Genomic DNA, 26810 nt, shown 5'->3' with positions numbered 1-26810 from the left:
AGAAACCACTAGAACGCCAGGATTATTTTTATATATGTTTATTTATGTGGGGGGCGTCCCCTTCGGCAAGGGGCACCCCCCCCCAAGGGTGGCATAGAACTGTTGGCCATTTCTGCCCCCCTTGTGGGCAGATGGGCCTATTTTGTTTTAGGCCCATCTGCCCCCACGGGGGGCAGAAGCCACTTAGACACCAGGGATAGTGTGTGTGTGTTTGTTAGTGGAGGGGGGCGGCCCCTTGCCCCCCCCCCCCCCCCCCTTTGGGGGCACTTGTACCAAGGCCATTTCTGCCCCCCTTGGGGCAGATCAGCCTATTATTTTTAGGCTGATCTGCCCCCAAGGGGGGCGGAAACCACTAGAACGCCAGGGATTTTTTAAAATATGTTTATTTGTGTGGGGGTGTCCCCTTGGGCAAGGGGCAGCCCCCCAAGGGGGGCATTGAACTGTTGGCCATTTCTGCCACCCTTGGGGGCAGGTGGGCCTATTTTTTTTTGGCCCATCTGCTCCCAAGGGGGGCAGAAGCCACGTAGGCACCAGGGATAGTGTGTGTGTGTGTTGTTTGTTTTTTGTTTGGGAGTGGACCCTTGGGGACACACTACTAAAGGTATTTTCTGCCCTCCTTGGGGCAGATAGGCCTATTTTTTAGTAGGCCCATCTGCCCCTATGGCAGAATCCACTTAGGTACCATTTCTAAATGCTTGATGGTGGGATGTTTGTCAACTGATGAAGTATTTGCATTTGTGATAATATTTTTCCTCCTTTTTGTTCTAGTTCAAAGCTTTTGCTTTCTTTGCTGTGGCTCCTTGCTGTTTTGGCGGTGGTTGACCTGCGGTTTGCATAGTTGCATGTTTTAGGTAAGTAAAAACAATTTATTCCAAAGGAGTATTGTTGCCATGCATGAATGACATGTTTGTAGGTGGTGTTCTAAATGCAGGTTTGTGTGAAATTGTCCTTAGGTTTGTGCACAATGATATCTGTGTTGTCTCATTTCTAATTTGCTTTTCTTTCTTTCTTTCTTTCTTTCTTTTTCGTGGGATATCATTGGTGATTGCTGTGTCTGTGCAGAGTAGTTGCTGGTGATTCAAGCTTTTTCAGGCAAGTGAGCGGTATAGTTTTTGAGTTTATAACTCTTACTAATAAAGCTACACTATTACTTATCTTACACAGTGCTGGTTGTTGGTGGTGCATTTGTCCAGTTAATTTTAGTAGGAAAGATTATGGCTAGCTGCAGGATGACCGCTCAGCAGGTAGTTGGTATGCTTTTTGAGTCATTGTCTGATCATGATTATGAGACGGACTCTGCATCTGAGGCAGAGGAGGAAGTGAGGGATTCTGGCAGTGAAGTTTCTGTCTGAGAGGAATCTTCTGATGAGGAAGCCACACTCAGTGCAGATGAAGGGCCTGTTTCAGAGGAGGACACTGATGTGCCATTAGTGCAGCAACCTGGGGCTGAAAGGTTTCCCGTTAGAAGACCTGAACTCTGGGTTGCCCCAAACATGGAGCAGCCAGAGTTGCCTGCCTTTACTGGTCTCCCGGGGTGTAGAGTCAATACAGAGGACTTTTTGCCTGTCAATTTCTTTGAGTTATTTGTGGATGATGTGTTTTTGGAAGAGATTGTTGAGCAGACTAATTTGTATGCGGAGCAGTATTTGAGGGACAACGCTGCTAGACTTAGGCCGCACTCTAGAGCTGCCCAGTGGATTCCCACAAATTTGGAGGAGATGAAAAGGTTTTTAGGGTTGACTCTTTTGATGGGGTTGATAAGGAAGCCGTCACTGGCTTCTTATTGGTCTACTAGTCCCTTGATGGCAACAGCTATATTTCTTGCAACAATGAGTCGTAATCGGTATTTGCTTCTTCTTAGGATGCTGCATTTTAATGACAATGCATTAGCCTTGCCACAAGATCACCCTGATTCTGACCGTCTTTTTAAGATTAGGCCTGTCCTTGATCATTTTGTAGATCGTTTTTCAGAGGTCTATGTTCCAGGCAAAGAAATAGGTGTGGATGAGTCTTTGGTCCTCTTCAAGGGTCGTTTGTTTTTTAGGCAGTACATTCCTAGCAACAGGGCACAATGTGGAATTAAATTGTATATGCTGTCTGAAAGTAGTACGGGATATGTGCATAATTTCCGTGTCTACACTGGTAGGGATTCCAGTATTGACCCCCCTGGTTGTCCTCCCACTTTTGGAGTTACTGAGAAAATTGTGTGGGAACTTGGTAGACGACTGTTCAACAAAGGTCACCATTTGTATGAGGATAACTTTTACACTGGAGTGCAGTTGTTCAAGGAATTGTTTAGAGTGGACACTGTTGCTTGTGGCACAATTCGTTGTAACCGGAAAGGCTATCCAAGGGAGCTTGTCTGTAAAAAGCTTCAGAGGGGACAGTGCAGTGCCTTGCGGAATGATGAGCTGCTAGCTTTGAAGTTTTCAGACAGAAGGGATGTCTACATGCGAAGTACCATCAATGATGAGAGTACTTCCCCCGTGACTGTTTCGAGCCAGATTGCTGAAGTGCGCAAACCTGTGTGCATTTTAGATTATAATAAGCACATGGGAGGTGTAGATAGAGTTGATCAAAGCTTGGAACCTTATACTGCTATTCATAAGTCTTACGTTTGGTATAAGAAGTTAGCAATTCACCTCTTCCACTTAGCAACTTTTAATGCTTTTATTGTGTTTAAGGATAGGTCTCCAGAGTCAAAGATGACATTTGTGAAATTTCAGGAGTCAGTGATAGAGAGCCTTATTGTGGTGGAACAGGCCAGAGTTCCTAGAGAAGCAGTGGTGGAGGATGTGGCTAGATTGAAAGATCACCACTTTGCTGAGCACATTCCTCCCACACCCAAAAAAAGACTTTCCAGCTAAGAAATGTAGAGTATGTTTTCGAAGAGGTATCCGGAGGGAGACTTGAATGTACTGCCCTGATTGTCCTTTAAAGCCTGGGCTGTGTGTGGGTGGTTGTTTTAAGAATTACCACACCCAGAAGAATTACTGGGTACAACCATGAGTGTAAACTCATGTCTGTTTGGTATTTTCATGTGTTCAGTTTCATGGTTAGCATTTCTGTCATGTACTTAGTTAGAGCTTTTGTGTTTGTAGTTTTGTAATTATTTCTAATTAGTTCGGGGTTGCTTTGTTTAAAAAAAAAAAAGTGATGCCACTGTGTGTGGAGTGGGGCTTGGCTGAGGGTGTACATAGTGTACATATTGACTTGCTGTTGGCTACTGCAACACACTGCCAGCCAAAAACCAGTCCACACACTCCCATCGGCTGGTGTGATTGTTGTATCAGGCATGTGGGTGTATGTAAGTGATGGGCCCTTGAGTGGCGCTGTCTGTCGATGTGAGTGTTGTAATGTGCTGGGCCCGTGGCTGGCGGTGTGAATGGTCTTGTGCTTGTCATGTATGAAAGGTGTGTGAATGGACTGTAAAGCGGTTGGTGCCTTGCAGTGGCTTTACAGCTCACGAGCTGTGACTCATTGGTTCCGTTTTTTGGCCTTTCAATTATTAACTGTGTATTTAATTTTTGTGAAATCTCTTGTTAATAAAATTTGATCCACTGAACCATCACTCACCCTTGTGCCACATCCAACCAGTATGTGTGGTAAAAATGACAAAACCTGCTCCGCTGTAATCAGGTGTCGCAGCACACCTGTGACACGCTAGGTGCCTCGGGTGGGATCCCGATGATGAAGCATGCCACCAACTTGGTTGGTGGGTGAGGGGTCTTTTTCACATAACCTAATTGCGTTTCTTTTCACACTTTTAGTGTTTGGCACATCACAGACTTATGTGGACACATCAAAATGATATATTACAAAACTACCTGTGTTTGGGGGGGAGGGGGCACCTATGTTTTTTGTCCTGGGTGCGGCCTTCATCTAGCGAAACCTACCAAACCCAGACATTTTTTTAAACTAGACACCCCAAGGAGTCCAGGGAGCTGTGGCTTGCGTGGATCCCCCAACATTTTCTTACCCAGACTCCTCTGCAAACCTCAAAATTTGCTTAAAAAAGCATATTTTCCTGACTTTCATTTGTACGATCACCGCTCCAGCACACAATTCCTACTCCCCAGCGTTCCCCTCAGTCTCCCAAGTAAAATGACACCTCACTTGTGTGGGACCCCAAAGCAGAGTCAGCCTAAAGATGTATACAGGGAGTGCAGAATTATTAGGCAAATGAGTATTTTGACCACATCATCCTCTTTATGCATGTTGTCTTACTGCAAGCTGTATAGGCTAGAAAGCCTACTACCAATTAAGCATATTAGGTGATGTGCATCTCTGTAATGAGAAGGGGTGTGGTCTAATGACATCAACACCCTATATCAGGTGTGCATAATTATTAGGCAACTTCCTTTCCTTTGGCAAAATGGGTCAAAAGAAGGACTTGACAGGCTCAGAAAAGTCAAAAATAGTGAGATATCTTGCAGAGGGATGCAGCACTCTTAAAATTGCAAAGCTTCTGAAGCGTGATCATCGAACAATCAAGCGTTTCATTCAAAATAGTCAACAGGGTCGCAAGAAGCGTGTGGAAAAACCAAGGCGCAAAATAACTGCCCATGAACTGAGAAAAGTCAAGCGTGCAGCTGCCACGATGCCACTTGTTACCAGTTTGGCCATATTTCAGAGCTGCAACATCACTGGAGTGCCCAAAAGCACAAGGTGTGCAATACTCAGAGACATGGCCAATGTAAGAAAGGCTGAAAGACGACCACCACTGAACAAGACACACAAGCTGAAACGTCAAGACTGGGCCAAGAAATATCTCAAGACTGATTTTCTAAGGTTTTATGGACTGATGAAATGAGAGTGAGTCTTGATGGGCCAGATGGATGGGCCCGTGGCTGGATTGGTAAAGGGCAAAGAGCTCCAGTCCGACTCAGACGCCAGCAAGGTGGAGGTGGAGTACTGGTTTGGGCTGGTATCATCAAAGATGAGCTTGTGGGGCCTTTTCGGGTTGAGGATGGAGTCAAGCTCAACTCCCAGTCCTACTGCCAGTTCCTGGAAAACACCTTCTTCAAGCAGTGGTACAGGAAGAAGTCTGCATCCTTCAAGAAAAACATGATTTTCATGCAGGACAATGCTCCATCACACGCGTCCAAGTACTCCACAGCATGGCTGGCAAGAAAGGGTATAAAAGAAGGAAATCTAATGACATGGCCTCCTTGTTCACCTGATCTGAACCCCATTGAGAACCTGTGGTCCATCATCAAATGTGAGATTTACAAGGAGGGAAAACAGTACACCTCTCTGAACAGTGTCTGGGAGGCTGTGGTTGCTGCTGCACGCAATGTTGATGGTGAACAGATCAAAACACTGACAGAATCCATGGATGGCAGGCTTTTGAGTGTCCTTGCAAAGAAAGGTGGCTATATTGGTCACTGATTTGTTTTTGTTTTGTTTTTGAATGTCAGAAATGTATATTTGTGAATGTTGAGATGTTATATTGGTTTCACTGGTAATGATAAATAATTGAAATGGGTATATATTTTTTTTGTTAAAGTTGCCTAATAATTATGCACAGTGATAGTCACCTGCACACACAGATATCCCCCTAACATAGCTAAAACTAAAAACCAACTAAAAACTACTTCCAAAAATATTCAGTTTTGATATTAATGAGTTTTTTGGGTTCATTGAGAACATGGTTGTTGTTCAATAATAAAATTAATCCTCAAAAATACAACTTGCCTAATAATTCTGCACTCCCTGTAAAAGAAGACTATGTCCTTATCAACTCGCTGTGCTATCCCCTCTTCAAGGTTTTGGCCTTATTCTGTTGCAGGCACCTGGCCCACCCACATAAGTGAGGTATCATTTTTACAGGGAGACTTGGGGGAACGCTGGGTGGAAGGAAATTTGTGGCTCCTCTCAGATTCCAGAACTTTCTGTCACCGAAATGTGAGGAAAATGTGTTTTGTTAGCCAAATTTTGAGGTTTGCAAAGGATTCTGGGTAACAGAACCTGGTCAGAGCCCCACAAGTCACCCCATCTTGGATTCTCCTAGGTCTCTAGTTTTAAAAAATGCACAGGTTTGGTAGGTTTCCCTAGGTGCCGTCTGAGCTAGAGGCCAAAATCTACAGGTAGGCACTTTGCAAAAAACACCTCTGTTTTCTGTCAAAAAATTTGATGTGTCCACGTTGTGTTTTGGGGCATATCCTGTCGCGGGTGCTAGGCCTACCCACACAAGTGAGGTACCATTTTTATCGGGAGACTTGGGGGAACATAGAATAGCAAAACAAGTGTTATTGCCCCTTGTCTTTCCCTACATTTTTTCCTTCCAAATATAAGAGTGTGTGTAAAAAAGACGTCTATTTGAGAAATGTCCTGTAATTCACATGCTATTATGGGCACCCCGGAATTCAGAGATGTGCAAATAACCACTGCTCCTCAACACCTTATCTTGTGCCCATTTTGGAAATACAAAGGATTTCTTGATAGCTATTTTTTACTCTTTATATTTCAGCAAATGAATTGCTGTATACCCGGTATAGAATGAAAACCCACAGCAGGGTGCAGCTCATTTATTGGCTCTGGGTACCTAGAGTTCTTGATGAACCTACAAGTCCTATATATCCCCGCAACCAGAAGAGTCCAGCAGACGTAACGGTATATTGCTTTCAAAAATCTGACATTGCAGGAAAAAGTTACAGAGTAAAACGTAGAGAAAAATTTCAATATTTGTTTTTTTCAGTTGTTATATTCTGAAGGAAACCCTTGTAGGATCTACACAAATTACCCTTGCTGAATTCAGAATTTTGTCTACTTTTCAGAATGGTTTCGGTTTCTGGGATCCAGCATTGGTTTCACGCCCATTTCTGTCACTGACTGGAAGGACGCTGAAAGCACAAAAAAATCGTAAAAATGGGGTATGTCCCAGTAAAATGCCAAAATTGTGTTGAAAAATTGGGTTTTCTGATTCAAGTCTGCCTGTTCCTGAAAGCTGGGAAGCTGGTGATTTTAGCACCGCAACCCCTTTGTTGATGCCATTTTCAGGGGAAAAAACACAAGCCTTCTTCTGCAGCCCCTTTTTCCCATTTGTTTGAAAAAAAACGAAATGTTCACTGTATTTTGGCTAATTTCTTGGCCTCCTTCTGGGGAACCCACAGTCTGGGTACCTCTAGAATCCCTAGGATGTTGGAAAAAAAGGACGCAAATTTGGCGTGGGTAGCTTATGTGAACAAAAAGTTATGAGGGCCTAAGCGCGAACTGCCCCAAATAGCCAAAAAAAGGCGCGGCACAGGAGGGGGAAAGGCCCGGCAGCGAAGGGGTTAATATAGTCTTATTTATCGGCACAAGCATAAATACAAAATCTTGGACCTATCAACTGAAGGTTAAGGGAGCACTGTTAATGGTTAGTCACACATGAAAATGCTCACAAGCATTTGTTGTAATTTGCTATGTCTGTTGTACAGCAGAGGCTTTCCACACATCCAACTCAGGCTCTTAAATATCAAGTAATTTTTATACACAGGTTTTCTAAAATGTGCCATCTCATTATGAGAGGGAGTAATTTGTGGGAGGAGTTTTTTACAGCACATCCTTCTGAGTCACCTTTAGTGAGTAACAGCCTTTGTTTCAGAACCTTCTTTAGGTTGAAAAACCCCAAAGCTGAAGTACTAAACGGGAGCAATATATATCTTACAAAGAAACCTATAATGAATTAATCCATATAATTGGATACTCTTGATTTAAATAGAGGTATATGGCTTCAAAGGGTCCTCTGATTGCCACTTCAGCCATTGAACCATGCGTAGGTTTTTGTATCCTCCCTGTTATCAATTCACAATTTGATAGTGTCAAAATGTGTAACAAGACTGTATGTAAACTCTGTGGTAGCAAAGTAGTCAACATCAGTAATGTTTACTCTTATCACTTCAAGTAGTAGTTGGGGCAAACGCAACGCATGCTATTTGTATCCAAGTTAGTTGTCTCAACTGGCATCTTTAGTGCCAATGAACACCAATCTCATGTGTACACTCGGCAGCATTAACCACTAACAAACACTTTCAATAAGATGGAAAGACAGTGTAAAGCACAGAGCAAAAACAAATAATTGTGTGCAGCCAAGTCAGACAATTACACATGAAAGACCAAATGGTCAAAAACACTCCCTAAATTTTCAAGATGGCTTTGAACATCACAGGATGGCTTGCTAATGGTCATGACATCATTCAGACTTAGTAAGTTGTGATGCAAAAGTATCTTACCAGTGTGGAGAAGGTGTGCGTTGGCAACAGCTCCATTACTTTGGCCACAACTTCCAAACTTTGGCGTAGATACCGCTGCCACTCTGTCTGCTGCTGTGAAAAATAGAAGCTAGATCTGCACAATCTGTTTCTGTGAGACAAACAGCTGCAAGAAACATCCATTCAAGTGCTGCATAAACATTTCATTTTTGTGACACAAACGTAGTCTAACAAGCTGAGACCCTGAACTCTCAAAGGCATTGCCTCTCACCTTGTGCGTTTATGGTGTTTATGTAAGATCTGCACTTGTGTCCATATGATCTTGTGTAATAAGAAAAGTGTACTAGCTGAACGTAAGGTTTCTTACCTGTAGGTGCAGTTTTGCACCTTGAACAATTTTTTGGGATTCACAGGCTGTGCATTATTCCGCCATCAAGTGGTTGGGTCCGGAATTTCTACTATTACACTAAAAGTTTGTAGGTCTTCTTTTTCTATCTTTGTTTGTTGGTGGGCATTTGGTGTCTCTTTTTGACGTTGTCATACTTCCACCGGATGTTCTCATCCTATGTCGCCATCTTCAGATTCTTTTTTTTCTTTCTTCTTAACTTCAGAAAATTCTCCAAGGTGCAAAACTACAGTACACCTACAGTTAAGAAACTTTACATTTTGCAACGTGAATCTTTTCCGGATTCACATGCTGTGCACTGATATTAAAGAGGTTTTAACTACTATGGTGGCTTGGTTAAGATGGGCACTGACTTGTAAATAAACGCTTTAGCACCTTTTGTCCAACTTGAGCTTCCTGGTTCGTCTGAATATCAAAGCAATAATGTTTTGTAAACGTGTGCACTGATCAAGTTGCTTCCATGCAGATTTCTTGTAATAAGTATTTGACAGCAATAGCTACACCCTTTTTCTGTGCTGGGTGAGCTCCAGATGCTACTGTTAATGCTTCACCCACACAGGTGTGAAATAGCTGAATCATTTGTGCAATCCGTATTCAAATTGTGAATTTTGTAAATGGGTTTCCCAAGTAACGCTTTGAGAAAGATACAAACATTTGCTGAGTTTTCCTGACGGAGGGTCTTGCATCCAGTGTGTGCAATGTTCTTTCAGCATGCATCTTTGGATTTGTAAAGAAACTTGGAACTGGAATAGGTTGGTTAATGTGAAACCATCTTGGATACAAATTGTGGATCTGTTCTCATGACAATTCTGTCCAACTCACTAGCCCTGCATAGGGAAGTAATAGCTACTAAGAAAAGTTTTTTTTTATTTCTTTTATTTTTTTATTTTTTTTTAAGAGTTAGCATTTGTAAAGTAGCTTTGTGTAATGGCTCACAGGGTTCTTTCATGAGATGAGTAAGAACTAGATGTAGGTTCTTTGTGGGCTGGGACCTTTCTTGGTGGTGCTATTATTTTTACACCCTCTAAGAATCTTTTAACCACTGGTGCTGTGAAAAAAACACATTCCCATTTGACCTCTTGTATAGGATACAATTGCAGCCATATGAACTTTAAGGATGTATATGTTAGACCCTCTTGTAAAAGGTAGGTTAGATATTTTAACAGTCTTTTCCCCATGTGATATTCTTGTTAAACTTCTTTTTATTTATTTTTTACTCAAAAAAGTGAGAATCTTTTCCATTTTGCCGTATAACATTTCCTCATTATTGTTTTCTAGCTTCTTTTAATACTGCCATTGTACTTTAATGAAACTTTGTGTGTCCGACTTCCAAGTCTTCAGCAGCCACACTGTTAGTTTGAAATATACTTGTTCTTGGTGCAATACCTTTCTGTTTTCCACTGATAGCAGTGAGTGGATCCTATTTAGTTTTAATGGGAATCAGGAGTTTAGCTTGGCCTTTAGCTTGCAAGCCTTTCCCCCAGTCACCTAGTGACTTTTAACCTACTTAGCTTGCTCTGTTTAAGCACATTTAATTATTTCTTTCAAGATGGCTGCCAAGTTTATAGTTCGGAAGATGTTTTAGTTTCACGTTATCAGTGCCACTCTGAAAAAGGCATCACTAACAGCGTCAAAGATAAATGAAATACGTAGGTATTCACATCATGTACTGTCACACATTCGTGTGACAGAAACCTAATGTACCTTTTCAGCTTATTGTTTATATAATTGCCGCCTTAAACATGTCTTCTTATCTATTGTTTGGGAACATACCTGCGTAAGGGGTCCTACCAGACCTGTATAAATACATCTCACACAGACAGGATAATCAGAGGGATTCCTACCAGATGCCATTGACGCTATCTATACTACATGTCGTCTTGATGCAGACCCAGCCTTCGTGTCCCCACACAGTCTGATCTAGAGATCTCATTCCAAGGTAACAAGGGTTGGGGGGCTCTTCTCAAGGACATGGTACTGGCAGATTGGGTTTAACACACCTAGCTCTCTTTAGGTTAGAGATTAGGTTTATCATGCTAGGATAGTGAGATTAATTTCATATCTATATTACATCTCATGTTATTGCAAGATGGTGGGGGTCTTTGTATTTATCATTCTGTTTTTTGCATTATTATACTAATCATTGCATCCCACGCAGTTTATCATAGATTGCAGTCTTGTTAATTAAACCTATTGAAACTTTACTGCATCTCTTTCATTGCCTCTGTTTGGCTGAAACATGTTGCTCATGTGTGAAAAGGGTAATCTCCGTTTAACCACGACCTCCCTGAGATGTTGCACTCTTGAGACCATGCGTAGTGGCTGCCACAAATCACCTTTTACTGAATGGTGTTTTGGTGAGGTACTGTTCGTGAGCCGGGAGGGTTGGGCTGACAGTTGTGACTTGTTTGTAGGATTGGCCTAGTCACCTACAAACATAAGTACTGTCATCCTTAACCCAGCAGTCTTGCCTAGAGCAAGAGTCCAACCACAAAAGCAGATCCTGTTTTAGTAGTGTTAGAAAAGTTCCTTGAGCTAATTGTACTATTTCTGAGTGCCAACTTTGCCTTGCCCATTGTAGAGCAATTAAAATGAAGGTCATGTGACTAATTTTGCATTAGGTAATGACCCTGTGTAGCAGTGGAATTGGGGGAAAATTATATTCAAATGACCAGTTTATCGAAAGGGCATTCCCCTGAGGGCGTGGCTGCTTGGAGGCAACATTTTGGCATTTTGCGTTCCAAGGTGTTGCAAACAGATCTATTGTTAGTGTACCCTACTTTTCGAAAATCTTTTGCACCTCTTTCTGATTGAGCTCCCATTCATTTGAGCATGAGGCCTGCCTGCTCAGTTTGTCTGCCTCACAATTGTATTTTCCTGGCAGATGTATTGCCTGAATCTCCATGTTCTGTTAAAATGCCCATTTCCAGAGTTGCTGAACTAGTCTCAGTAGGGGTGGAGATTGAGTCCACCCCTTGTATGTTGACGTAAAACACTGTTGTTTTATTATCTGTTTGAATTAATATTGTCTTTCCTTGAAGGTGCTTCTGGAAAGTTTTCAATGCTAGAAAAAAAAGTCTTTAATTGCAGGAGGTTTATGTATTGTACAGTATCTAGGTCCCTCCAGATTGCTCATATCTTCAGAGAGCCCATATGAGCTCCCCATACTATATGTGAGGTGTCTGTGGTTATTGTTACTGAAGAATTTGGTTAATGTTAGAAATGGGGTCTTTGGTTGACAGTCAGGTTACCCCCTGTTCAAGCAAGGACCCTCACTCTAGTCAGGGTAAAAGAGAATCACCCTCAGCTAACCCCTGTTTACCCCCTTGGTAGCTTGGCAGAGCAGTAGGCTTAACTTCAGAGTGCTAGGTGTAAAGTATTTGTACCAACACACACAGTAACTTAATGAAAACACTACAAAATGACAACACCAGTTTAGAAACATTGGACATATTTATCTAAACAAAACAAGACCAAAACAACAAAAATCCGACCTACACAAGTCAAGTTATGAATTTTTAAAGATTAAACTCAAAAATAGCGCTTAGAAGCACAAAATGCTTCGATGAGGTGTTAACACGGCGTCGTGACGGAGTGGTTCCCAACAAGTAGACACCAGCGGCGCCGGACACGGAGTCGCGTAGACACCCAAGTACAGTATCTTTGGTGAAGAGTGAAAACAAGTCGATGCACGAAGTCGGGGATCGCGGCGTCGGTGCGAAGTGTTGAATCCGCGCACTTCGAGCGGTGTCGGTAACGATGTGGTGCGGCGACTTCCACAGAGTCGCGGACTTCAGCAGGGCTGCAGCGGCGTGTGGCCTGCGAAGATCGTTGCATTCCAGCGAAGGTCACGGCGTCGGGAGCAGGCGACGTCACCGGATTCAGTAGCGACGTCGGTCCGAAGTCGATTTCCTTGGATTTCCACCAGCTTTCCTTTTAAGGGCCCAAGGACTGGATAGGGCACCACTTGTCAGAGCAGGAGTCTCTCCAGAGACTCCAGGTGGTGGCAGAGAGAAGTCTTTGCTGTCCCTGAGACTTCAAACAACAGGAGGCAAGCTCTAAGTCAAGCCCTTGGAGATTTCTTCACAAGATGGAAGGCACACAAAGTCCAGTCTTTGCCCTCTTACTCTGGCAGAAGCAGCAACTGCAGGATAGCTCCACAAAGCACAGTCACAGGCAGGCCAGCACTTCTCCTCAGTTCTTCCCCAGGCAGTGGTTCCTCTTGATGTCCAGAAGTGATCTAAAGTCTGTGATTTTGGGTGCCCTTCTTATACCCAATTTCTCCTTTGAAGTAGGCCTACTTCAAAGTAAAGTCTCTTTTGAATGTGAAAACCTGCCCATCCCAGCCCAGGCACCAGACACTCACCAGGGGGTTGGAGACGGCATTGTGTGAGGACAGGCACAGCCCTTTCAGGTGTAAGTGACCACGCCTCCCCTCCCTCCTAGCACAGATGGCTCATCAGGAAATGCAGACTACACCCCAGCTCCTTTTGTGTCACTGTCTAGTGTGAGGTGCAACCAACCAGCACAACTGTCAAACTGACCCAGACAGGGAATCCACAAACAGGCAGAGTCAAAGAAATGGTATAAGCAATAAAATGCTCACTTTCTAAATGTGGCATTTTCAAACACACAATTTTAAAATCAACTTTACTAAAAGATGTATTTTTAAATTGTGAGCTCAGAGACCCCAAACTCCACATGTCCATCCGCTCCCAAAGGGAATCTACACTTTAGTCAGATTTAAAGGTAGCCCCCATGTTAACCTATGAGAGGGATAGGCCTTGCAACAGTGAAAAACGAATTTAGCAATATTTCACTGTCAGGACATATAAAACACATTATTATATGTCCTACCTTAACCATACACTGCACCCTGCCCTTGGGGATACCTAGGGCCTACCTTAGGAGAGCCTTACATGTAAGAAAAGGGAAGGTTTAGGCCTGGCAAGTGGGTACACTTGCCAAGTCGAATTTACATTTAAAACTGCACACACAAACACTGCAATGGCAGGTCTGAGACATGATTACAGAGCTACTTATGTGGGTGGCACAACCAGTGCTGCAGGCCCACTAGTCTGCAAATCCACAGGGGGAACCCTATCACCCTACCCTATCTAGGGTTAATACAACGTCACAAAAAAGAAAATGACAGGTAGGGACAAATTAAATCCTAAATTAAATAAACAGTCATTAATTCTGTTAATCCTAGATTTAATTTCTTTCTCAGATTTATTTCAAAAAATTAAATAGTAAAAAAGGAAGCTATGGTAGTGTAATCCAAAGTCTAATACACATAACATAAATTGCTGCACTATTATTTACAAAACTCATATATAAACCACAATGAGCCACACATTGCACAAAGTACAGTAACAAAACTAACAAAACATCATACCCTACACATTTAAACAGTGGTCACTATAACACAACTACCAAGGTGATCCACTTCTATTAACTCAGCCAGTGGGCTTTTAATGCACTTGACTATCACTCGCTTTTGTATTTCTTTCACACAAGCGTGTATTGGTGCATTTTGAAATATTTTTTACTATATAGTCCATTAATTCGGTAAGCCCAATGTACTTGTAAGGAGAAGTCAACGCAGATTGACGCAGACACGCGACCTGAATCAACGTGGTTGAAGAATGATACGCGATTAGTAAACGCTGTAGCCGGAGAGTTTGGAGCCTTGACGGCTTCGATATATTCAATAACCGGCCCGAAATGTGAGATGACTAAAGGGCTTGACCGGTTGTCGTTCTCCACAAAAATCACTTGTGCCCTTATCCAGTCCTGATGAGGCCTTAATCTACAGGCCGAAACGCGTTGACTTCTCCTTACAAGTACATTGGGCTTACCGAATTAATGGCCTATATAGTAAAAAATATTTCAAAATGCACCAATACACGCTTGTGTGAAAGAAATACACAAGCGAGTGATAGTCAAGTGCATTAAAAGCCCACTGGCTGAGTTAATAGAAGTGGATCACCTTGGTAGTTGTGTTATAGTGACCACTGTTTAAATGTGTAGGGTATGATGTTTTGTTAGTTTTGTTACTGTACTTTGTGCAATGTGTGGCTCATTGTGGTTTATATATGAGTTTTGTAAATAATAGTGCAGCAATTTATGTTATGTGTATTAGACTTTGGATTACACTACCATAGCTTCCTTTTTTACTATTTAATTTTTTGAAATAAATCTGAGAAAGAAATTAAATCTAGGATTAACAGAATTAATGACTGTTTATTTAATTTAGGATTTAATTTGTCCCTACCTGTCATTTTCTTTTCTGTGACGCAGGCCCACTAGTAGCATTTGATTTACAGGCCCTGGCACCTCTGGTGCACTTTACTAGGGACTCACCAGTAAACCAAATATGCCAATCATGGATAAACCAATTACATACAATTTACACAGGGAGCATATGCACTTTAGCACTGGTTAGCACTGGTAAAGTGCTCAGAGTTCAAAAGCCTACAGCAGCAGGTCAGAAAAAATAGGAGGCAGGAGGCAAAAACTCTGGGGATGACTCTGCAAAAAGGGCCATTTCCAACACTCGTGTAACGTTTTCTCTGTTCAACCACGCAATTTCCTAATGCATCTTTTGCAGGACAACCACTAGATCTTCCCACCTCCCTTGCTTGCAACCTTTGATTTTGAGCCACTCCTGGATTGGTCTCATATGAAGTCTCACATATGGGATCAAGGGAATGAATGATGCAATCTTTTCCCAATAATTTAGCCACAGTCCTCACAGTCAGGGTTTGCCCTTTCCGGTAACAGCGAATCTCGTCTAGTAGAGATAGAGTCCTCTTCTCGCTGGAGAACAATTTCCCCTGAATCAAATTTAATCTTGATCCCATGGAAATCTTCTCCTGTTCTGGAGATGACCTCTATGTTTAATGAGAATCCTCCGGGTACGGATATACATGTATACCCATTCTTCTGAAATGTGCTGCCATCGCAGCTAGGTATTTTGTGAATAATCTTGGTGCGGACTTTATTTTGAAGGCTAGTATTCTGAATTGATAATGTTTTCTGTTTACCACAAACCTTAGGTACTTTTTGTGCTTTGCATTCATTGGCATGTGCAGATAAGCATCCTTTAAGTCTTTTGTTACCATATAATCCTATTTTTGCAAATGTGGAATAACGTCCAGCAAAGTTGTCATTTTGAACTTTTGTGTTTTTATAAACTTGTTGATGAACCAGAGGTTTAGGATTGGACGCAGGGGACCTGTCTACCTTTGGTATTAGGAAATATTTTGAGCAATCCCCTTTGTTGATTTCTTGATTTGGGACCTTTTCTATTTCTTGCTTAACAATTCTTTGACCTCCTTGAGAAGTCGATTTGTTTCCTGCTTTGGATGGATCTTTTTCTGTGGACCTCTTGTTGAAAGGAATTTGTCTTGTTCTAAGCAATATCCGTATAGTATTGTGTTTAGTATCCATTTGTCTGAAGTTATTTTTCTCCATTCCTGGAGAAGGTTTTGTGATCTTCCACCTACTGGTGTGTTGTGATGGTATTCTGAATCTTTGCTCTTTCCTATTACTGATGGTTTTTCTGATGTTCTCAATGCAATGCAGTCATTTATTAGTGGGAGTTGTATCTCCTTGAGCCGATTGTCCTCTTCCACTGGCTCTTCCTCAAAAGCAATGTCTTACATGCTGTTGGTACTGCCAGCGTTGTTTTGATGCAGAGGTCTGAGTGCAACTGTGGAAACCCTGAAGAGAACTCCCAGACTGGAATGTGCCTATATAGCAGGTATTGGCACAAAAGACCATCCTTGCATTCCTCCACAAAACTGCGAAGCACCCATGGACTTAGCTTTTTCATTATCCTTTTTTTTAGCTCGTTGAGGCTTTCATCAACCATATTCCCGAAAAGCTGTTGTCCATTAAAAGGGGTATTTATTATGTTTGCTTGTACTTCTGGCTTGAAACCAGATATTCTCAGCCACGAATTACACCTCAAAGTAACCCCCATCATCATTTGGCAACTAGAGATGTCCGCCGCATCTATTGCAGATTTCAAGCAAGTGTTTGCTATGTTTTTGCCACTTTCTACCAGGTATGCAGCCCTCTTTTTGTACTGTTCTGGGAGATCTTTCATTAAGTCTCCTATCTCCTCCCAAAGCTGATGTGGGTGTGTATTAAGCAAAGTGCTGGAATTTGCAATGCGTCATTGGTTTGCCGCACTCTGCTCCATCCTACGACCCCATGAGTTACACCGTCTTACTTACTTTATCAGGGGGCAGCCCAATGTTCATGCAATGTTCGCCCTCTTTCTTGCCGTAGATTTTATAACTGAATTAACTGGAACAGTACCTTTAATGTATGCTGTGTCTTTAGAAGAAAACTTATATTTTTTTGCTCTGCCCACAGTGTGACTGCTCTGCAGGTGGCTGGTTCTTTATAGTCTTCCATGATCGAGAATACTTGGTAGCATGGGCAGATACTGGTTTCTTGCATGGCTGTAGTGTCTCTAAAAGGAAACATGACTGGAGTGTATCCTCCTCTAGTTCAACATTAAACTTGTCTAGTGCATTTTTAATGACAATGTTATACATGACAATATCATCGGGGTGAAGGTTTGGATAGATATGTTTCTACTTCCTCCTCAGGTGAATCTGCAACTTTTGCGCCAATATCACCTTTGTCATCAATCAAAGTATTTTGTGGAATTCTGAACCCTTTTAGACTTTCGTGGAGCTCCTTTGTCTTTTATTTCATTTTTGCCTCAAACATCTTTCTTTTATTTTCGATTTTGAGGGCTCACTCTTCTGGACTGGTTGTCGTGTGTTTCCTCTTTGACTTGGAAACCTCTTTCGCCGCCTGTCTGAACTAGGAGCTTTGGCGAACCTTTTGTGTTTCAAAGCCTTTCGACAACACGTGTTTCAGTTTTTTCTCCACCGGAGACCCCGTCTAGGATCCGTGCGACTTCTTTTCGTGAAGCGTGCCTGCAGACGGTGGGCATTTCGATACTGAGGCACCCTTTTGTGCCTACGACTCAGATTTCTTTGACTGCGATACCTTAGCAGAGGCTTCGGACTCTTACCTCCTTTCTGCTCTTCTTCGATGGTTCTTCCCTGACTTCTATGATCTCCCGATCACTCTCCGAGATTTCTCCTTCCGCTCCCTCTGACATTTTCCTCATCGTCAATGGAAAGTCCCAGTTTTTTAAGGGATGGTGTACTTTTTTGGCCTTCCATTAAGTGATGGGCCATTCTTTGTTTCGCTCTCACCCTCAGTGTTTTTCAGTGCAAATACAGTGCAGGCATTACAATCTTCACTCTGGTGGTTGAGTGGAAGACCGATTACACACTGGATGCTTCTCCTTGTGAGCGTATTCGTGATTTCAATTCCTGCAGAATTGGAATGGTGTTTTCTCCATCACGCCACACGGGGAAGCCCACTGTCCAGACATTCTCGGCCTTCTTTAGAAGTTTAGTAAAATTTGGAGCTCGCTCTTAATCTGTTGACTGCTCCCAATCGATGATGTTCTGAAGCTAATAGAGTTTTTGATAAAGTTTTGCAGCAATTCTTCTATTTTTTCTTCAAGCTCCTGACATCTCTGCAAAAACATCCAGACCGAACAGCAAAAAAAATAATCTGAAGCTGGCAACATAAGTGAGCACATCCAGAGGAAGTACGACGATGTCACAAGGAGACATGAAATGGAGGGTCTGTCCACGCCCACCAACAAAGGTAGAACAATAAGACAGACAAAAATGTTAGGTGAAAAAATAGAAATTCCCGACCCAACCACTAGATGGCGGAATAATGCACAGCATGTGAATCCAGAAAAAATTCACGCTGAAGAAATCATATTACTATAAACCTAGTGGGACTGGAAGCTGCCACTTGCCATCATACCTTCAGCTGAATAGAAAGTCCTCTTTATACACTGTGCTAATGGGGAAAGCGCGTATCGTCAGAGCAACCGGAGGGGCAGGAGCCCAGTGTCCAATTAGAAGGGCAGGAGCCCTTTAAATTTTCCTCGCGCTCCCGCCGTCACGGGAAGCGCGTATCGTCAGAGCAACGGAGGGGCAGGAGCCCAGTGTCCAATTAGAAGGGCAGGAGCCCTTTAAATTTTCCTTGCGCTCCCGCCGTCGCGGGAAGCGCGTATCGTCAGAGCAACCGGAGGGGCAGGAGCCCAGTGTCCAATTAGAAGGGCAGGAGCCCTTTAAATTTTCCTCGCGCTCCCGCCGCGCGGGCGGCGCCCGGGCCAAGGGCGGGCCAAGGGCGGGCCAAGGGCGGGCCCGTCCTTGCCCGTCATTGCCAGGAAGAGCCAGGGCAGGGCCACCCCCCTGACATTTTGTAATAGGTAAAGGCTGCCTGAAGGAAGCACCATATGGTGCTGTGGGTGGAGTGAGGCACCCAGAAAGATCTCCAACAGTTCGGAACTCCAACGCCCTAAACAGGTTCCACAGATGCAGGACTTGGGCAGTGGCTGACAACTATCTACCTACCCGGACACCTTCTCAAACATAGGTGAACAGCCCTTCATGCCTCTTCATGCCTCTTAGGCATCTCAGCACTCCCTAACATAAACCTCAGCAGAGCTAAACAGGGTGAGGAAAAGAGAGGGAGAGTGCTCACAGGAAATAGATTGTTAAACTTTTGCACAGGATCTGAGTGTCCTACCAAAACAAGATGGGTAGACGGAAGGGAGGGATACCTTTGGAAGAAGCAGGCAACAACAAGACCTTAGACGGCTTCCTCCAAAAAGCGGTAGGGGCACTAGAAAAAGAAATTGAACTGGTCGAGCGCCGTCTAACTGCTCCCCCATCTTTCTTTTCACCAGCTTCCCAGTCCCCCTCTGCAGAACCACCAGCACCAACCACCCTCACAATTCAAACACTCAACGCAGAGCCCTTGGACAGAACCATACATTCTTCGGGATCTACCCAGCCTATGCCAAACAGGCCTACACCCTCCCCAAATCATGGCACAAAGGGCAAAAGGAAACGGGGGGAGACGAATCTAAAGAACAAACGGGCCCGTGTCCTGGACCCCTCTCTCCATGCCGTGCCTACCAGATCTAAGGATCATATACCTGCCCAAACTACCAACTATGGCAATCTGGATATTACTTCTATCACAGACCTTATTAAAGATGAGTTTCTAAAACAACTACATCCTATAACAATCCGTCTATCAGCCATCGAGGAGAAACTCGATGCCCTCATTAAACCCAGCCAGCCAATCCCCCCTTCCCCATCGGGTTTGCACTGCTTGCGACAACACCCTATCCTTGGCCCCCCTGTCAATGATGCCAGTAGTCCCCTTCTCCCACCACCTATGGTTCACAAGCCAAAACCACCTTGCTCTGACTCACTACATCAACCAGCGAAGCTCTCTACACCTAGTCTGGCTAATCTCCCTAAAATGTGGTACCCAAAGAGCGATTCCTTTTACCTAAGGCGGACTGGTGAAATTGCCCCTTCCACAAACACGGGCGCCAAACTCCATAGAACCCACCCAAATATCCCAGTAGATCGGATGCGCAGGGACCCAGGAACTAACATGGGAACTTTACATCTACCACCAGAAGCCTGCCCCTACGTGCTTGTTATTACGAATGTCCCTAAGCTCAAGTCCATCATCCCAGAATCATTCACAGAACTGAAAAATAAGGTTATTCATTGGTTGCATAAACATGCTAGATTCGCATTCCATATGATACCCTCAATATTAATGGTGAGGAGGGTGGGTTGGGTGGGTCCACTCAAAAACCCTGGTACTGGGGACTGTATTGTTATTAACTTTAATGCGCCTTCCCTTGTCGAACAGCTTTCCCTAAATGCATGTCATCCCAACCCCCTAGGGGGGGCCACTTCACTTTGCAGGCTTCAGGCCTTTTACCCCCATAAAGCTGCACCAGGCTTCAAGGGGGTGACAATGACATCCAGAGATTTTCCTAGGGCTCAGATGCCAACTGATTTCCAGCCAAGTTGCAATGCTGCCTCGCCCACACTCTCCGAAAACGATTGACTATTACACATGACTTTTCCTAATTCCCGAGGTTCAAGCAACTGGAACAAAAACTATCCTATAGCTGGGAAAAATGAAACTTATAAAACAGGGCAAATCAACTGTGGGGCCGAATATACTCCCATTAGCAACACTAGTGAGTCTACTCTAACTCCCGCTCTCGCCCAGTCAGACTATCTTAAATGTTCTAAAATCCATATCGGGGGAACAGATAAGGAGCGCAGGGCGATTGAGATTAACTTAGCTACAGACCCACTAGATCACAGCAAACCCGCAGACCCACCTCTACTCCAGGTATTTGAATGGCTTAGGCCACCCCCCGACCTAGATGGGGCTGGAAGCACCCTAGACACGACTGAGAAGGGCACAATGCTTCCCCACGGTACCCTAGCCCCAAGAGAGAATCCTGTGGCTGAAGCTCCCCATAACAAACCAGATGGCTTAGATACCATCCTCAGTTGGAACATTGCCGGGTTGGAGAGTAAAATGAACAACCCTGAATGGGGAAAATTTATAGACAAACATAAAATATGTCTCTTCCAAGAAACATGGGCGCTGGAGCCTAAATATAGAATCGGTTACAAAAGCTACTGGGTTCCAGCAAATAAGGCGAATTCAGGGAGACCCTCAGGTGGCCTGCTAATATGGCTCGGCTGTTCTCTCAAATGTCAAATTGAACCAATTGACTTGGGCTGCCCTGATCTAATGGGTCTATCAATACCATCCCTTAGAGAGAAACCACTTTTAATAATTAACATCTATAATAGGAGCCTGGGCAATAAATATGAGTCCAACGCACTGACTATTTTAGACAATTTTCTCACCGATAAATCACCCTCTCATTTTATTCTCATTGCCGGAGATTTTAACACCACTTTTGAACCCTACTCGCTGGCCCAGGAACTATATAAAGATGAAGATGCTCACTGGGGCATCCCCCAGCTGGTGTCAAGCAAAAGACCTAAAATCAACAGACTATCATACCAGCTCATGGACATTACATTGGCACACGGCCTCCGGGCTTGCAATGGCCGTTCCCGCTCGGATCTTAACCTTCACCCCACATTTAGGCGTGGGTTGCAGAAGAGCCAGATTGATTACATCTTGCTCGACATCCGCCTTTGGGGCCACATGGTCGATATGAACATCACAGAACATGAGGAAAGCGACCATGAACCATTGATTTTATCTCTCAGGAACCTACTACCCCTACTTGAAGCCTCCTGCCCCAAGTCCTATGGACAGCAGCTCGCACTGACCAACAACAGGCGAAATGTTAGATGGAAATCTCTGAACACTGACATAACCACTTTGGCAAAAGTGTACAGGCAGCTGGCGGATCATATGGAATATATACTTCAACCCACGAAAGATAGTGGTGGGCTTATAGCAGCCCACACACTGTTTTTTAACTCTCTAAAAACCCTACTTACTAAAGAGTCGGCAACAGAGCCTAAACAGAACTCTAACGCAAGATGGTTCAACACTGCATGCAGAGAAGCACAGCATAAGTTGCTGAGAGCCCTAAGAGGTGGCCAGATGGATTATATAAGGGAAGCTAGAAAAGACTACAAAAAGGAACAAGGTAGAGCCCGTAGGAAATGGGATGAATCAAGATGGGTCCTCCTCCTGGAATCTGCTAAAACAAACGACACCACGAAATTTTGGAAATTGGTAGCTGATGCCAGCAATGAACCACACCGTTCGCCTGGTGCCTCAATACTCCCTGCAGAATGGTCCGACCATTTTTCCCAATTATACCTGGAGACCACCGATGCTGCTTCCCGGGATCTGATCCATATCATGACCACCGAGACCCCCAAAATTTAATTCACTTTGGCAGATACCAAGGCTGCGATTGCCTCAATGAAATGGGGAAAGGCCCCCGGCCTTGATAAAATACCAGGAGACCTTTACAAGACGAATCCAGATGTATGGGCCCCATACTTAAACCTCATTTCCAATGAGATAGCTGCTGGAGCACCTGTTCCGAGCTCCTGGTTGGGAGCAGAGATAGTCCCCATTTTTAAGAAAGGCGACCCCTCTAACCCTGCCAACTATCGCCCAATCTCCTTACTCGACAACTTCCAAAAAATCTTTGCAAAGCAAATTTTGTCCTGTCTAGAAGACTGGATTTTAGAAACAAATGCCATCTCTGATCTACAAGCAGGGTTCAGACCAGCAGTCAGTACTATAGATCAGGTGCTAAGATTTTTAACAATAAAATGGAAAACTGTAGAAATAGGAAGGGGTAACCTTTACGTAGTTTTTATCGATCTCAGAGCCGCGTTCGACCTGGTCCCCAGAAACCAGTTATGGCTGACGCTAGCCAATATGGGTGTCCCACATGGCCTTCTGAAACTTATTACCCGCCTACATGAAAATACCTATGCCCAAATCAGGAACGGCAAGAAGGGTGATCTCACAGAACCAGTGGCTATTGAGAGGGGAGTTAGACAGGGGTGCGTCCTGGCCCCAACTCTCTTTCTATTATACATAAACAACTGTATCAAGTATTTAGTAAACTGCACAAATGATTCTCCCAAGCAGGCTGGAACCAAAGTCCCCTGCCTACTCTACGCAGATGACACTATTCTTTTGTCTAAATCACCCATGGGAATTCAAAACTTGGTAAACCAGTTTGGTGTATACTGCAGAAACTATGGATTAGACATAAACCATAAGAAAACTAAACTTATGATATACAGCGCCCCGAACAAGAAGCTCAGCGCAAACATAAAGATGGATTTAACTCCCCTGGAGAGAGTAATGGAATATGACTACTTGGGCATTAGACTATCTGACAAGGGCAGCTGGGAGCCAGCCATAAGGAAAGGGGCACTAACAATTAGCCAAAGATGTGGAGTAATAGGACGCAAAGCTAGTACTGCCACAAGCCCCCCTCTGATCCTTATCTCTGAAATATATAAAGCACAAATCCGTGCTGCGGCCCTATATGGAGCAGAACTTTGGGGATTACACAGACAGATGGATACTCTCCAAATCAAAGAAAATAACTTCCTTAGACACATATCTAGACTGGGGAGGGGCACGCCAATGCTCCCCCTCAGACTGGACCTGGGCTTAAATAGTATCAAAGACATAGCATATCTAAGACCACTCCTGTATTGGGTCAGACTATGGAAAACAGATGAACTTGAACCCTACAGGGCAGCAGTCAAAGAACTATTACCACCTCATCACGGATGGGAAAAAGTACGGTGGCTTAGGGAGATGAAAGCGGCATGGGCCAAATTGAGTCTATCCCAGTACTGGGAGAACCCCGAGATGATTCCTGGCAGTGCTAAACGCCTGATCAAAGAACATTATTGGGCAAAAATCAACGAGGAATCTCTCGGTCCAAATGGGTCAGGTCGGCTGACAGCAGAATTCCTGCTGGTCAAACACGTTCCCTTCCCTGAAAGCTCCCTGGATCTACCCATACCAGCCCGTGCTCGCTCTCTATTACTCCAGCTCAGGTACGGGACATTGGCGGTCAATAGCTACACGGCTGGTTGGTCGACTAACAGTTCCCCATCGGACAAATGCATAAATTGTCACTTATGCAAGGAAACTGCTGAACACGTCCTATTTTTTTGCCCTCTGTACAAAGGTCCCCGAGGGAAGTGGATTATTCCCTTGTGCAGAACACTCCAACCACTATCCCGCAACAGTCTATTCAGAATATGTAAATACGACACTTCCATACTGATAATCAGCACTGTTTCTAAATATCTGGCAGCAGCATGGAAAATTCGTAATAGGACTATTTTAGATTTTAACTCACTGTTTGAAGAGCTGTCTAGAAAATAGTAAATCAGCATCCTGTTATATTAGCCTTGGGCTCTAATTGTAAACCGCGACTTATTGAGCCCAAAAGACCGTATCTCTGAATAAGTGCTACATTGAGTTATTTTAACTAAAGTGTTTTATAAATTTAAAATTATACTTAATTTTATAATTGTCAAGATGCAATTTATTGGATTAATTAACCCAAAAGAACTAATTAACCTAGAGCATCATCTACCACTGTCTGACTTCTTAAATTTTTAATCGGTTTTACTGTCTGGAGTTTCAATGCCTGATTTTATATAGAGATGTGCTACACAACAGTTTTTACGTTATTGTTATTTTACTGTTCAGGGTTATGTACAGGGTAAGATCCAAAGACTATTCCGAGCACCTCCTTCACCCCACCTATTTATGAAATCTTTCTCAGGCAGCTACTGGACCCCTACTTTTTTTACTATTGTTCCTTTTACTGTGTATTGGTTTATGGTTTTTATCTTTCTGTATGTATGTATATATTTTTAAACCTTTTAAATGGCCCAAATTTGGACCGAATAAACTATTGATTGACTGTGCTAATGTGATTAAGCATTGCTGTGAGCAGTTTGTGAAAGCAAGCCTATTTCATGTGAGCCCTTTGGAGCAGAAAGTGACTGCTACACAATAAATGCCTTATTTGTGTTATATAGTAAATCTGTTAGGTATAACTTGTTTTATGCAGTAAACATCTCTCAAATACTTTATCTAGGACTTGTTTTACTGCAAGTTTCAGTAGATAGTGAGCTCTAACTCGTCTAGGCATATATAGTTTGGGCTTCTTTAAGATGTGCCTGTCTGATGTGTTACTCTTACAAAGCAGGAAAGTTCCTCCTCCACTGTTACCATAGTGAAAATTACACATTAGCTTATTTGCTTGTAACACCTACGTGAAGGGGAGCATTAGGTACAATGTACACCAGTGGTTCCCAACTTGTGGTCCGCGGACCCCCGGGGGTCCGTGACACATTCCCAGGAGGTCCGCAGGCCTGGCTTTGGGCCTCTGTACAGGAATACATGCGTGCTTTTATATTTAAGACTTCATTTGTGTAGCAGTTTTAAAAGCACTGCACAGTTCTCTGTACAACCGTCAGCTTTCAGTCAATAATAAAAGCATCAAGATAACTCTGGTGATTAATGTATCTGCTGGAGAGAGATAGTTTGGTCTAGCAGCAGTTTTGACTCATCTAAGGTAGCACAGATGGTTAATACGGTAGCTGCAATGAATGTGCATAATGCAAAGAAAAGTATTTTATGTGCATATTACAGTGGGTTAACTTTTTGTTTCTGAGATTTTTTTGTTACTGTGCAGCTCATAAGTTAGAACCCTAATTTAGCACAGTGCTATGAACTGCCAAAGAGCTGCATGCAAACAGCATGGCACAAATTGGAAAGTTCCCCCCTCCCCCAGTCTTTCATTAACCTTATGCTGCAAAAAAAAAAAAGAAAAAAAAAAAAAAAGGTTTGCTTGTGTAGAAATATATTCTTATTAATAAAGTCAGCGCTAACCACTGTGTTATGTTCTGAATCATGAGTTTGTGCTTTACCAGACCACGCACTATTAAAAGATGCCTACCAGTGTGGATGATGTGAATCCTACACCATGTAGTCCCCTGTAAAGTGCTCAGAGACCCTACAGTGGTATGAGAGGTGCTATAAAACAAATGAATTACGTGTGACAGAAAGGCTATGGAGATATGAGAGACCCTTATGATTTTATTTCCTTTCCTCACCGCATATTTATGTGAAAAAGCTTTCTCAGATCTTATGTACCTAAAAAACAAAAACAGAAATTGCTTGGGAAATGTAGAATCTGACCCGGAGAGGCAACTTTCTTACATAAAACCAAACACTGAAAAGTTAGTCGCCAAGATGCAGCGCCAACGTTCCCATAAAAAATGTTCGATGTTTGCATATTTTTTAAATATAAAATAATGATATCTTTAGTAATTCGAGTATTTGTTTGGTTCGTACTTGTTTGTGTATTTTTTGTGAATTACTGTTTTAATGTTTAAAATTTCAATTATACAAATTGCTTGGGGGTCCCCGGCTTCCAGTAGTGTTTCAGTGGGGGTCCTCAGGAATCAAAAGGTTGGGAACCACTGCTGTACACAACTGTAAAATAACTGAATAACTTTTCAAAAATCCTTACATCGTCGTCTAGAGTCTCGTCATCAAGCTCCTCCAGTTGCGACTGGTTATACCTGAACTGGATTCGGTTCAACACTTCTGTCAGCAACAGAACCAGGGCATCTTCATACCTGATACGATAAGAAGCAAAAGTGGCAAAAGTAAACCTCAAACATCAGTACATGTGCAAGCAACAGAGAGCAGGTTTAACTAGTTTTATAGCAATGTCCAAGTAATGCCTCTTCCATAAAGGC

At 43.2% G+C, this 26810-nt stretch overlaps 1 protein-coding gene across 3 annotated transcripts in view; it reads right to left on the bottom strand.

Moving 5' to 3' along the window:
* The window catches only part of XPO6 (exportin 6), a 621317-nt gene that overhangs the window by 355202 nt on the left and 239305 nt on the right, over window positions 1-26810 (bottom strand). For 2 of the 3 annotated variants that reach the window (XM_069210348.1, XM_069210346.1), the window contains 2 exons: window positions 26579-26687; window positions 8217-8309 (listed from right to left, as the gene is read on the bottom strand). In XM_069210348.1, coding sequence (XP_069066449.1) covers window positions 8217-8309; window positions 26579-26687 — 202 coding nt within the window. The remainder of the gene's footprint in view (window positions 1-8216; window positions 8310-26578; window positions 26688-26810) is intronic. The other variant, XM_069210347.1, reaches the window with a different exon arrangement.

Source organism: Pleurodeles waltl, chromosome 10 (genome assembly GCF_031143425.1).
Source record: "Pleurodeles waltl isolate 20211129_DDA chromosome 10, aPleWal1.hap1.20221129, whole genome shotgun sequence".
Classification (NCBI taxonomy): Eukaryota; Metazoa; Chordata; class Amphibia; order Caudata; family Salamandridae; genus Pleurodeles; species Pleurodeles waltl.
This window is presented reverse-complemented; position numbering and strand designations above follow the sequence as displayed.